The sequence below is a fragment of the Malus sylvestris genome, chromosome 9 (assembly GCF_916048215.2).
Source record: "Malus sylvestris chromosome 9, drMalSylv7.2, whole genome shotgun sequence".
Taxonomy (NCBI): domain Eukaryota; kingdom Viridiplantae; phylum Streptophyta; class Magnoliopsida; order Rosales; family Rosaceae; genus Malus; species Malus sylvestris.
Window position 1 is genome coordinate 11,185,987 of NC_062268.1, and position 11,776 is coordinate 11,197,762.

Consider the following 11,776-nt stretch of genomic DNA (forward strand, 5'->3'; position numbering starts at 1 on the left):
ATTGATCAGAATGAAAATTTTGAAGCCATTTTATAAATGAGGTTTCTTATACATATTTTCCTAATTTTATATTGGAGGCAGATTTGTTACAGTACTTTTTTACACAAAATTTGACACACATTTTGTAGGATCCACTTCGTAATGTATTTCAATAATCCAAACCGTTTATATTTTAGAACATCATTCATGGATCATCCTTGCAAAAAATTAGACATCCGAAGCTATTAAGACATTCATTTGTAGTGAAAAAAAGTGACGAATACAATTTTACAAAGAAACACAAAATTTAATCCAACAATCATATAATTTCAGGTCTGGTTGATTTTGAGTGCACATGATATTTGAAGGAAGACTTAAAAGATACGGCATGCATCATTGAAATATATTACAGAGTGGATCATACAAAAACTTGTGTAAAAAATTATGTAAAAAAAGTGATATCACGTATCTGCCGTTTGTGTGTGTGTGTGTGTAAGCATGATGTTGGATTTGTAAAACCCATTCAATTTGTAGTTATAAATGGAAAAGAAAAGAACATGGAGGTCCTTCCAAAAACTAGTTGGATTTGTAAAACCCATTCAATTTGTAGTTATAAATGGAAAAGAAAAGAACATGGAGGTCCTTCAAAAAACTAGTTGGATTTGGAAAACCCATTCAATTTAAGAATGGCTTGTGAGACCATAATTCAAATATAATTTCTACAAAAATGCTACGGTCAACATGGCATCTAAGATTTCAATGTACACAAGAGCTGTGAAGTGAAGGTGTTAAAGTTACGGCCCCCTTTAAAGCCCTGATCACAACTACTAATTGCCAAACCCTACCTAATCAGAAAGAAAACGCAGTTAAAAAAATTGGGTGCTGACCTTACCATGTACACGTGCTTACTTAACCCACCTTTGGATAGAAGCATCTTCACACCTTTCCTCCAAAAGTTCATTGTCCATCGACCTCCAACACAAATTCAATGCAGTATTCAAAATAAATGGATTTGACTTTAGTAACCCCTTTATTACAAAGTCATATAGTGAATTGCCCTGTTTCGCAATAGCTGGATTGTTTTAGTGGTTGTGTTTTTTCCTTCAATTTACTACGATCTGATTTTAAATTATCCTTTTTTCTTTTAATGTAGATCAATGTAGATATTTTAATAAAAATAAATAAAAAACTTGGTTCCAAATATAACATTTTTTTTACCAAAAATACCCTGTCTTATCGTGAATATTGTATCAATTACTATTAACTCGATACCATATATCAATATTGTATTTATATACTTTCAGTATTAGTGATAAAGTGCATATTAGTGCTCGAAAACAAGGCTAATTTAAAATTTTAGTTGGTGGTTTTGTAAACTAAAGCCAATTTCCCACCAAAAAAAAACTTCAAAAAATTGAAAAAAAAAATACAAGAAAATTGAAATGTCCAGTAACCTAAGGACACTTGTCCTTTCTAAAAAAAAACCTAGTGACACTGGGATCATCTGACAAGTCGCAATGAATTCAAGCTTGTGTTTATTGAACACTGCCTTCGAATGTGAATATTTGGCTTAGTTTAATCCAAAAAAACAAATATTTTTAACTTAGGTTTATGCATGGTTTGGTGTAACTAATTGACAAAAATTAGGTAACTTATTCGCAACTAAACTTCTCTTGCTAAGAAAACACATGTATAAACTGGTAGGCACCAAACAAACATATTGAACGGTAGTTCTACCCCAGTTTCTCCTCTCTCCCTTCTATTTTTCTACAAAATGTGACAGGACATAAATATACATAATCCCACTACTCCTCCCAGGTAAAACACACACTCTCTCTCTCACAGTGTCATAGCAAGTAGTGGTGGCTCAGCCGTCTGAGGTTACCATGGGATCGCAGGAGGAGTACCAACCGCTACTCATCCGGCTTGATTCGTACTCCCAGATACCTAACTTGTCGTCCAGTGCCATTGAAGAGTTTCTGGAGCACAAGCCCGTGGCGGTTCGATGGTGGCCTAAACTGGTGGCTTGGGAGTCGAGGCTCCTCTGGATTTTATCCGGTTCATCTATCGCTGTCTCTATATTCAACTACATGCTCAGCTTTGTGACTCTCATGTTTTGTGGGCACCTGGGTGCCTTGGAGCTTGCTGGGGCCTCTATAGCTAGCGTTGGAATTCAGGGTCTCGCTTATGGTATCATGGTAAGTCCTCTAGTTTAATGTACTTTATAAATAAGGATATTAGCACACTCCAGCATCTAATAATCCCGAAAATGCACTATGGTAACTATTATGTTGCGCAGATAATAGTTCTCTGACTAATTTATGTAGCAAAATTTCATCATGTTTTTTCATACGCTTCAGTATAGTATTTGTGTTTTCCCTTCGCGCATGAAAAACACACAAAGTATTCGATTAGGAGATATGACAGAAACTAAACCGAGAGTGCCCAACTCTCGCTATATTACTCGTGTGGCCGAATTTCATCTCCCTATATTTCTTGTGTGGTTGGATTAACACTTTTTGTGTTCTTAATTCTTGGTTTGGAATCGCAGTTGGGAATGGCAAGTGCTGTCCAAACAGTGTGTGGGCAAGCATATGGAGCCAAACAACTGCCAGCAATGGGAATCATATGCCAAAGGGCAATCATCCTGCATTTGGGAGCAGCAGTACTACTCACATTTGTGTACTGGTGGTCAGGACCAATCCTCATAGCCATCGGCCAAACAGAAGACATAGCAGAGCAGGGCCAAGTATTTGCCAGAGGAATAATCCCACAGCTCTATGCATTTGCCATAAACTGCCCCCAGCAGAGGTTTCTCCAAGCCCAGAACATTGTAAACCCTCTAGCTTACATGTCGTTCGGGGTCTTCCTCGTCCACATTCTGCTCACTTGGGTGGTCGTTTATGTGGTGGACTATGGGCTGATGGGGGCGGCTCTGACACTCAGCCTCTCTTGGTGGCTTCTTGTCATCACATATGGAATTTACATTCTTGTCAGCCCGATGTGTAAGGAGACTTGGACTGGCTTCTCATGGAAGGCTTTTAGGGGCATTTGGCCTTACTTTAAGTTGACTCTTGCCTCCGCTATCATGCTTTGGTAAGTATAAGATTTTGAGAAATATGCAAAAATAGAACCGGTTACACATTTTTTCCACTTTTCACTTTACCATTCACTTAAAATATTTTTTGCTTGCAATTAACTGTTGGGTTTTATGGTAGTTTGGAGATATGGTACAACCAAGGACTAGTGCTGATATCAGGGCTTCTCTCCAATCCTACAATCTCTCTAGACTCCATTTCTATTTGGTACACCTTTTGTTAAAGCAATCCATTTTTTAACCTTTTTACTTTTACCCTTCAACTTGATAATTTTTGTAACTGCTATTTAACTTTACATTTTCTCATGTGATACAATTCCAGCATGAACTACTTGAACTGGGACATGCAATTTATGTTAGGCCTATCCGCGGCAGCCAGTGTTCGTGTTAGTAATGAGCTCGGTGCCGGTCACCCGAAGGTGGCCAAGTTTTCAGTGTTTGTGGTGAACGGGACGAGCATATTGATTAGCATAGTCTTCAGTGCGATTATATTGATATTCCGAGTTGGATTGAGCAAGCTTTTTACAAGCGACGCTGAAGTTATCGCGGCAGTATCTGATTTAACCTCATTGCTCGCCATCTCTGTTTTCTTGAATGGCATTCAACCTATACTCTCAGGTATTGAAAAATGATGGAAGCCGTAGAGAAACAAACTAAGTTTGCAGGCACTATCAGCATCATTTCTAATTCATGTTGTGTGGAATTTTAGGTGTGGCAATCGGAAGCGGATGGCAAGCTGTTGTGGCGTATGTTAACCTGACTTGTTACTATATTATCGGTCTTCCGATTGGATGTGTTCTAGGCTTCAAAACTAGCATGGGAGTTGCAGTGAGTTGAATCTCATCTCACTTTTGCCGGTAAAGTGATTGCTTTGCTTTGTGAGTGATGGAAAATGATGAACTTTTGGTATTTTTCAGGGTATTTGGTGGGGAATGATCATTGGAGTTTTTCTACAAACAGTAACTTTAATTGTTCTCACTGCAAGAACAAACTGGGATTCTGAGGTAATTTAAATTTCAAATTTTGTGGGAAATATAATTATTAAATGAATATATATAGACATGAACTGCATTTGACCAAAACTTCTCACCATTGATCATGCTTTTGTAGGTTGTAAAAGCAGCTGAACGATTGAAGAAATCTGCAAGTGCTGAAAGATTAGACTTGTTGACCGATATATAAGGCTGCCGTGAAGGTTTCTGAACTTCATTTCACCTGCGATTCCTGTTCAAAATCCTTTGATTCGACAGTGCATTGCGGTTCAACGAGAACTAGCATAGATGTTTGTTACGTTTCTTTTTTACCCTGCACACAACTAAGCAGATTATTACCAATTTTGATGATTTAAGGGAAAGAAAAAAGTCCTACTTGTTTGGAGCAGTAAAAATTTCTACCAGGCATAATTTCAGTAGAAGCTGCACTACTCGAATCACATTGTGCTTGTAGTTAAACTGCTACAACATCAAACGGTTCCATTCTGTTCTCCATCCGTCTCACCCCGAATGGTAAAACGAAGGGTGGCCAGAATGCTGAGCCAATACAGTTCACAAGCGGCAAAACGTACTGGCTTAAGCTGGTGATCATCGTCAAGATTGTTTGATTTGGTTTGATACCAGTTGCCTGCATTTCCTCATATTTCTCCATCATCTTCTCGATATTGTTTGTCTTAGCCTATGATCCATGTCAGATGCATTTACATATGCGGATAGCATCGTCGCATAGGAGCAACGATCAGGGTTAAACCTGAAGCAAAAACAAACAAAAACAGGGCTATTTCTACCCTCCTACAAAAGCATGTCTTTAATTATCTGTCGAAGGAGCACACTGTTTTTGCCTTGCGATACTCACATTACGACAGACAACCACCTAATGAATTATGGTTCTATCATGTCGGAAAATTTCAAAAACAACAGAGGAAAACGAAAAAATTCGATCAGTCGGCGATATCGAGCGACCGATAGATGAAGGCAGAATCTCGTGATTAGAACTTCTAACATGGGCAACCAGTCGATCGGCTGGGCCAAAAGCACGAGTAGCACTCTTTGCCGTGGTCATACCGGTCGCTCGACATCGCACGAGTGCCCAGTTCTTTTCTATTCGCATCTAAGCATTGATATTCCGTATATAAAAAGAAATTGGCCAACGGACTAGTTTAAAATTTAAAGGACAACTTTTGAAAAAATAACAAGAGGCGCCATCAATTGGAACGTGCCTCATTAATCTAATGAGGCGCCTAGTGAAATTGTTGTCCATACGTCCTTATTTTATTGGCACGTGACGCCACGTGACAATACATTTGTGCTACGTAATTTCAACACTGGTATGGCTGTCCAACCGGTCACAATCAATTTCAATTTATAATGGAACACTGCCTTCGAATGCGGATACTTGACTATATTTGACTAGGGTTTATGGATGGTTTAGTGTAATTATGAAAAAAAACACAGGTTGCTGCAGCTAAACTTCTCTTGCTAATGTCACGCGTTTATACACTGGTGGTCACCTAACATTTTTGAACGGTGGTTATACCTTACAGTTTTCCTCTTTCAAGACCATCAAATAGTGGTGGCTCAGCCAGCTGAGCCACCACGGTCAGCAAGAATTAGACATTTTGATTAGAAGCTAATCAGATTGTTACAAGGTTTGATGATTTAAAGGAAAGAAGAGAATCCTACTTGCTTCGCAGAATGGAGTGGTAAAAATTTGTACCAGACATTTTGTGTAGAAGCTGCAATACTTGAATCACAAAAATTGTGCTTGTGGTTATACACATTAATTAGGCTGCTACAAGATCGAACGGTTCCATTTTGTTCTCCGTCCATCTCAAAGAGCAAAATGATCAAGGGTGGCCGGAATACAGAGCCAATATAGTTCACAGGCGGCAAAATGGACTCGCTTAAGCTGGTCTGAAACGATACCGCTCCCACGTAGTAATTCTTAACTTATATTCTCGACCAACCATCAAGCCTGAGTAACGTGACAATATCACAAATTAGGATATCCCAACTTTACAAATCTGCAACTGCAAGTAAGCCCTCAAGGTTTTTCTCGTTAACACCGTTGAGATAAACCAGTTCATGTTTTTGCTCAGCATTTGATGAAGTGACCAGTGAAGGACCATCTAATTCATCATCATACTTTTCATTGTCATCCTCATCCTCATCCTCATCCTCATCCTCACTATCATTCTCATCGGTAGGCACCGGATACTTACTAGATCCTTGTTCATTGCTACTCTGATCCAGATTTCCTACAAGTTGGTTAGCTACCTTCTGTTCCTCTGCTGTTTTTGCCAAAGACAAAAGGATATTCTTTGCTTTCTGATCAGGCGGAAGCCTACAGGATTCCATTTCCTGGTACCAAACAACAGCACTGCCAAAATCTCTGTTTTTTCCATATGCATCCATGATTGTTGTCAAGATTGTTTGATTTGGTTTGATACCAGATGCCTGCATTTCCTCATATTTCTCCATCATCTTCTCGATATTACTTGTCTTAGCATACCCTTTGATTAATGTCCCATAAGTGACGACATTGGGTTTAAATGCATCTTGTTTTATTCTTATGAAGAATTTCTCAGCACCCTCCATGTCAGATGCATTTACATATGCTGACAGCATCGTCGTATAAGAGCACAGATCAGGATTAAACCTGAAGCAAAAACAGACAAAAAAAGAGGGATCACTATCCAGATCATAGAGTGTAAACTTTTAGGGATAGGGCTATTTCTGCACTCCTACAAAAGCATGCCTTTGATTATCTGTCGATAGACCACACTGTTGTTTTAGACATACGATACTTGACATTATGACTGAAAACAGCTTAATAAATTTGTGGTTCTAACAAACAGATAGTAGAACCATTAAGTGCATTCAATTACACAGGTATTTCACTCCAGCAAATATGTGTGAAGATAATAGGTGAAGGGAGAGAAGTAATGAAAGGACTGATGGATGCCAATTGAATCCAATAGTAAGGAATGGACTGATGGGTGCCAATTGAATCCAATCTAATGTTGACTGGTTTGTAGAATTCACAATCTGATCTAATAATGATCAGTTTGTGGAAATGCGAGTCAGTTGTTATGCATGCTCGGATACATAAACAGAACAAATTCACCATAAAACAAAATTTTAAGCAAACGGGATGGACACAGGCAACACGTCATATATACATGAAAAATCCTGCTTTCAAATGATATTTAAATATCTTATCAAGTATGAAATACTGACATCATCCAAGTTCCCCCGTTAACACGTAAACATCAGTTAACTATAACTTCCAAGTCCCAGACTTCTAGGTCCTAGAATCTAGGATATGTGAACCTAACAACTAACAGGTCTAACCTAATATGTCAACGTAACCACTTATTTGTAAATTCATTCTGCTCATGATAGAGCTAGACAAGAAAGAGACACTACGTAAATATTTTATAGTTGAAACCTTTTCTTGTACAGTTTTCGTTATTAGGTACTATCCCACAAAGAGTGTGCTAGGTTTTCATTTATAGCAACTAATTAGCACAACAACAATCCTTTGGGAACCAAAACAAGAATATAAGGTTTAGCAAGTGCAACTCATCTTCAACTATAGCATAATCAACATAAAGGTACTGAGAAATATACCTGTCCCTTCTCATGCTTTTAAAAACTGTTCGAGCTTGGTCCACCATTCCTGATACTGCAAATGCGTCAAGCAAAATGTTATAAGCTTTGCGGGTTGGTCTGCAAAAGAAAGAGAATGGTGGCGATTATAGGTTTCATCAATGGTGAGGAATCAATGTCAAAAGTTGAAAATCCATTTTTAAGTTTCAAACACTTCAGCTCCCTGTATCACAAGAAAAAGTAGCATTAACCCTGTACCTGACACCAGCATCAAGCATCTCCTCAAAAACAGCTAAGGCTTCTTCCTCTCTTCTAGCTTTCCCATAAGCACTAATGAGTAAGGCATAACTCACTACATCGGGTCGGAGACCAGCTCTTTGCATCTGCCATTAGAAGTTTCCTTTAATTTCTGATGCATATATTAAGGTCACGGAACTTTAAGTGGGTAGTTTGTACCAATTTCAGCAAAACGAAGTAACGTGATAAGCATGAGAAAGGGAAAAATACAGGACTTTTAAGTCTGCTTTCATCAATAAATTTTGTCAAATCTCTTTCAGAATTATACAGAACATTGATAAGTAACTTTTATGTGTGATTGGGAACCACGTAACATTATTGTTAAATCTGGGTGATGAAAAACGCATCGGTTTTTCATTAAGGTAACTATTTTTTTAAATTAAACAGGATATCATTGCTGCAAGACCGGACATTTTCTATTTCGATCATAGATCAACCAATGATGCTTAAAAAACAGACTAAGGAAACTATTTTTCTTTCTTCAAAACAAACCAGGAAAATATTGCTGTAACCTTATTTTATAATTCTAAAGCATACTCTAATAGGAAGGTTTAGCATGCTCTACCAAGCTGTATGACTAATTATTAAGATATTTTTCCCAAAATTTACCTGGTTATACATCTTGGAGACTTCCTTGTAATTATTTTCAAAAGACATCAAGCTATTATAAGTAACCGTCGATTGTGGAACCCCTCTCTCAGACATCACTGCGAACATCTTCCGAGCTTTATCATAGCTCCCAGCCTTCTTATACATATAAATCATCATGTGGAACATCTTTTGGTCTGGCTTTAAAGGTGATTTTTCCTCATTTAAAAGAGTCTCAAATATTTCTTCAGCTTCCTTGAACTTACATCCCTGTATTTCAAGGTACCATGTGAGGCAGGTAGAAAGACTCCAATGAAAGCATGCATATTGCTCAAATGGCAGCTATATCATAAATATTGAAGATGCCGGCATCATCAAAATGTTGTCAGCACTAGGCTGAAAATTTAGAATTAAGATTTAATCGATGTTTTTAGGGACACTGACAAGTTTGGCTAAAGAAGGTTATTACCTCAACAAATATCTTTAGTATTATTTGATATGTCACAGCAGACGGTTCAGGGCCAGAAGACTGCATCCTTCTAAATATTGCTTCAGCATTGTTATATCGGCCTCCTTTTCCATATGCTTCCATAAGAGCAGTATGAGATATTACACTTGGTGGATAGCCTTTCTCATTCATCAAACTTAAAAGCTTCTCAGCCCTCGTGTAGTGCCCTTGCTTTCCATAAGCTGTTATAAGCATCAGGAAATCCATTTTGCTGAAGTCCCACCAGTTCTGAGTCTGAAGCCATTCGAGAATCTAGAAGACAAAGAACATAAGCAAACAAGTGATTTAATCATCAAATAAAATCAAGTACTTAAAGAAATACGCTCAGCAACCGAATAATTGCACAACAAAAAAGAGCATCTTTACATACCTGGCTGACTAGGTTCCATTTTTTCAGTTGCTTAAATCTAACCAAAGTTCCAAGGACAACATCCTTGGGAATAGTCTTGTCCTTGAGCTTTTCACTTTTGAGCACAGAAACTGCAGAACCTGTCTCCTCAATTTCATTCATAAGTCTCCTCCAGTTCTTCTGCTCGGCTTCATCAGCAGCATCTTTGAAAACTTCTACCTTCTTCCTTTTCTGCAAGAATTTTCTTGGTGCCAGCATGCCCATACAAACAACCCCCACTCTTCCACGCACCCTGACATTGGAACCTATAGAATTTGTGCATTCTTTCAATCTACTGAAGACACAAATTCACACAGTTATTACTGAATATCACAATGAACACATAAATCATCGAAGAGCTCTCAGACTAGTAAGTTCTATGAAAAACATGATTGTCCCCCGTTAATGGCAATCAGAATGTACAAAGTCGATATACATCCACTTGCGCAAATAAGCCAAAGGCCACAGCGCAAAGAATAAACTACTTAACACTGCAATTAGAAAGATATAAAATAATGTAAATGTACTCCTACATCTATTGTATATGCTTGCACTTCTTCGACTTTGAGTATAATAGCAACCCAATTTCACTCAATGAGTTTATGACTCCCTACTTTGATTCCAAAGACATAAAGAACCAGCAAATTCACCTTCAACCCAAGAAATGCAGCAGCGCTAAGACAAATGCAATCATGCAAGACGGGAAAAGTGTAACAGCAAGAAAAAACATACTTTATATCAATCTTTCAGAATTTTGAATCATAATTGAAACTTTAGTTAACCACAGTTCCCTGTTTGGCTGCCTTCATAATTTCATAGCTAAAGCATGCAACTTTCTAAGTAAAAACAACAACCCAGAACCCCAAATTCTCCATGCTATCCCCCTAATTACACAAGAAACCAAACAGGACACTAAAAATTCACTTTACAACCCGAAAAGAAACCCAAATGCTCAAACGTCAGATGGGTTTCTGAGGGTTTTGCAGGGGTTTAACAAAAGGGGATGAAGGAAAAACAAACAAACCTCCAATTATCCAAAGGAGCTGATGAAATAAAGGGCTTTAAGAAAAGGGTTTGAGGCATTTCTCCTCTAGATGTCTCTCAGAAGTAATTGAACCAAAGCTGAGTTTCAATGAAGTTGAAGGGGATTTCTGAAGAAGGTGTGGGAGCAGAAGACAGTCATATTTTTTTGACAAAAATCTTATCTTTTTAGAGCGGGACTGATTGGTAATACTGAGAAAACCTGAAAGTTGTGGACATACACTCACAAACAATTTTAGGCCTCGGACCTCAAGGCTCAAGACCTGTTGGGCTTTGGGTTCTCCGTTTGTTCTAAACCATGATTCTCTCCCGCCCGTCATTTTTTATAATAGGACGGTCGAGATTTAACTAAAAATTAATATTTTTTTGTACTTGTAAACAAAAAATTATTGTTTGAGTTGTATGAATAACGAGTTCAATGTCGTTTAATAACGAGTTCAATGTCGTTTATAAGTGTTTGGCCACAAGCATATTCTTTAAAGAGTAATTTGTCAATTTTCCTCCTAACTTATACCCCACTACCCATATCCCCTTTGCCCTTTATTTTGGTCAATATATTCTTGAGCTATTATAAATAGTCAATATCCTTCACTAGTACATCTCATTAGGGATGGGCAATGGTTATGCGAGCGGGTAACCGCGGTTAATTTACCCATAACCGTTTATGCTCATACCCGTATAAACATTTACCCGTTGGGTAATTGCCTAAACGGTTATACCCATACCCATAACCGTTTATAAACGGTTAACCATACTCATAACCGCATACCCATTTAACCGTAACCGTTTAATACTCGTTTATCCATTTATCCTTTTTAACCCGTTTATCTTTTTTTTTTTTTTTTACCATTACCCTTTTTTCACCCGTCTACATGTTTTTTAACAACTTGAAAATTTAAAAAAAAATTGTCATAATTTTTCAAGGACTTTTATTGCTGCTGCATTATTGAATACATTAAGATGATGCGGTAAACCGGAGAGGGAGTAATCAGCTTATGGATGTGTTAACACATCCAGTGTGTTGTAATCTTTTCACTACTTAAACATGTTAAGAATCTATTCAACTTAATGTATTCATAATTGTGTTGAATTTATTCAACTTAAATGTGTTTCATTCATCCGATTACGCCTAAAACAGCTGGTTCCCGCAGTAACGCTCGGGCGTAATTTTTAGTCATTCCTGTAGTAGTGTTATTGAGAGAATGACCGATAAATTCCTTGCTAATTTATTGGGTGCTAAGTATTATTGGATCAAGAACATGATTTGTGTTAGT

At 37.7% G+C, this 11,776-nt stretch overlaps 2 protein-coding genes across 3 annotated transcripts; one reads left to right on the plus strand and one right to left on the minus strand.

Annotated features, from left to right (window-relative positions):
- The first annotated feature begins 1,767 nt into the window (after positions 1 to 1,767).
- Positions 1,768 to 4,463, plus strand: LOC126582342 (protein DETOXIFICATION 41-like). The gene is made up of 7 exons (XM_050246467.1): positions 1,768 to 2,177; positions 2,531 to 3,075; positions 3,198 to 3,284; positions 3,399 to 3,694; positions 3,786 to 3,904; positions 3,994 to 4,080; positions 4,187 to 4,463. The coding sequence occupies exons 1-7, from the start codon at positions 1,866 to 1,868 to the stop codon at positions 4,256 to 4,258; spliced, it is 1,518 nt and encodes a 505-aa protein (XP_050102424.1). The 5' UTR covers positions 1,768 to 1,865; the 3' UTR covers positions 4,259 to 4,463.
- A 1,328-nt stretch (positions 4,464 to 5,791) lies between these two features.
- LOC126582341 (pentatricopeptide repeat-containing protein At3g59040-like) lies at positions 5,792 to 10,721 on the minus strand. Of its 2 annotated transcripts, none has more exons than XM_050246466.1 (7): positions 10,486 to 10,721; positions 9,444 to 9,753; positions 9,035 to 9,325; positions 8,587 to 8,835; positions 7,939 to 8,063; positions 7,702 to 7,800; positions 5,792 to 6,727 (listed from the first exon to the last, which is right to left on the minus strand). In XM_050246466.1, the coding sequence occupies exons 1-7, from the start codon at positions 10,542 to 10,544 to the stop codon at positions 6,085 to 6,087; spliced, it is 1,776 nt and encodes a 591-aa protein (XP_050102423.1). In that variant the 5' UTR covers positions 10,545 to 10,721; the 3' UTR covers positions 5,792 to 6,084. The 2 variants fall into 2 exon arrangements, with proteins under 2 accessions (XP_050102423.1, XP_050102422.1); XM_050246465.1 differs by having other exon boundaries at positions 9,444 to 9,756; positions 10,486 to 10,720.
- Positions 10,722 to 11,776: the final 1,055 nt, after the last annotated feature.

Coding starts and splice junctions, on each gene's coding strand:
- LOC126582341 (XM_050246465.1), bottom strand. CDS start 10,544: ATGCCTCAAACCCTTTTCTTAAAGCCCTTTATTTCATCAGCTCCTTTG. Junction 8,064..8,586: donor TCTCCAAGATGTATAACCAG/GTAAATTTTGGG, acceptor TTCTAATGGCAG/ATGCAAAGAGCTGGTCTCCG. Junction 6,728..7,701: donor AAAAGCATGAGAAGGGACAG/GTATATTTCTCA, acceptor TTTTTGCTTCAG/GTTTAATCCTGATCTGTGCT.
- LOC126582342 (XM_050246467.1), top strand. CDS start 1,866: ATGGGATCGCAGGAGGAGTACCAACCGCTACTCATCCGGCTTGATTCG. Junction 3,695..3,785: donor CATTCAACCTATACTCTCAG/GTATTGAAAAAT, acceptor GTGGAATTTTAG/GTGTGGCAATCGGAAGCGGA. Junction 3,905..3,993: donor AAACTAGCATGGGAGTTGCA/GTGAGTTGAATC, acceptor GGTATTTTTCAG/GGTATTTGGTGGGGAATGAT.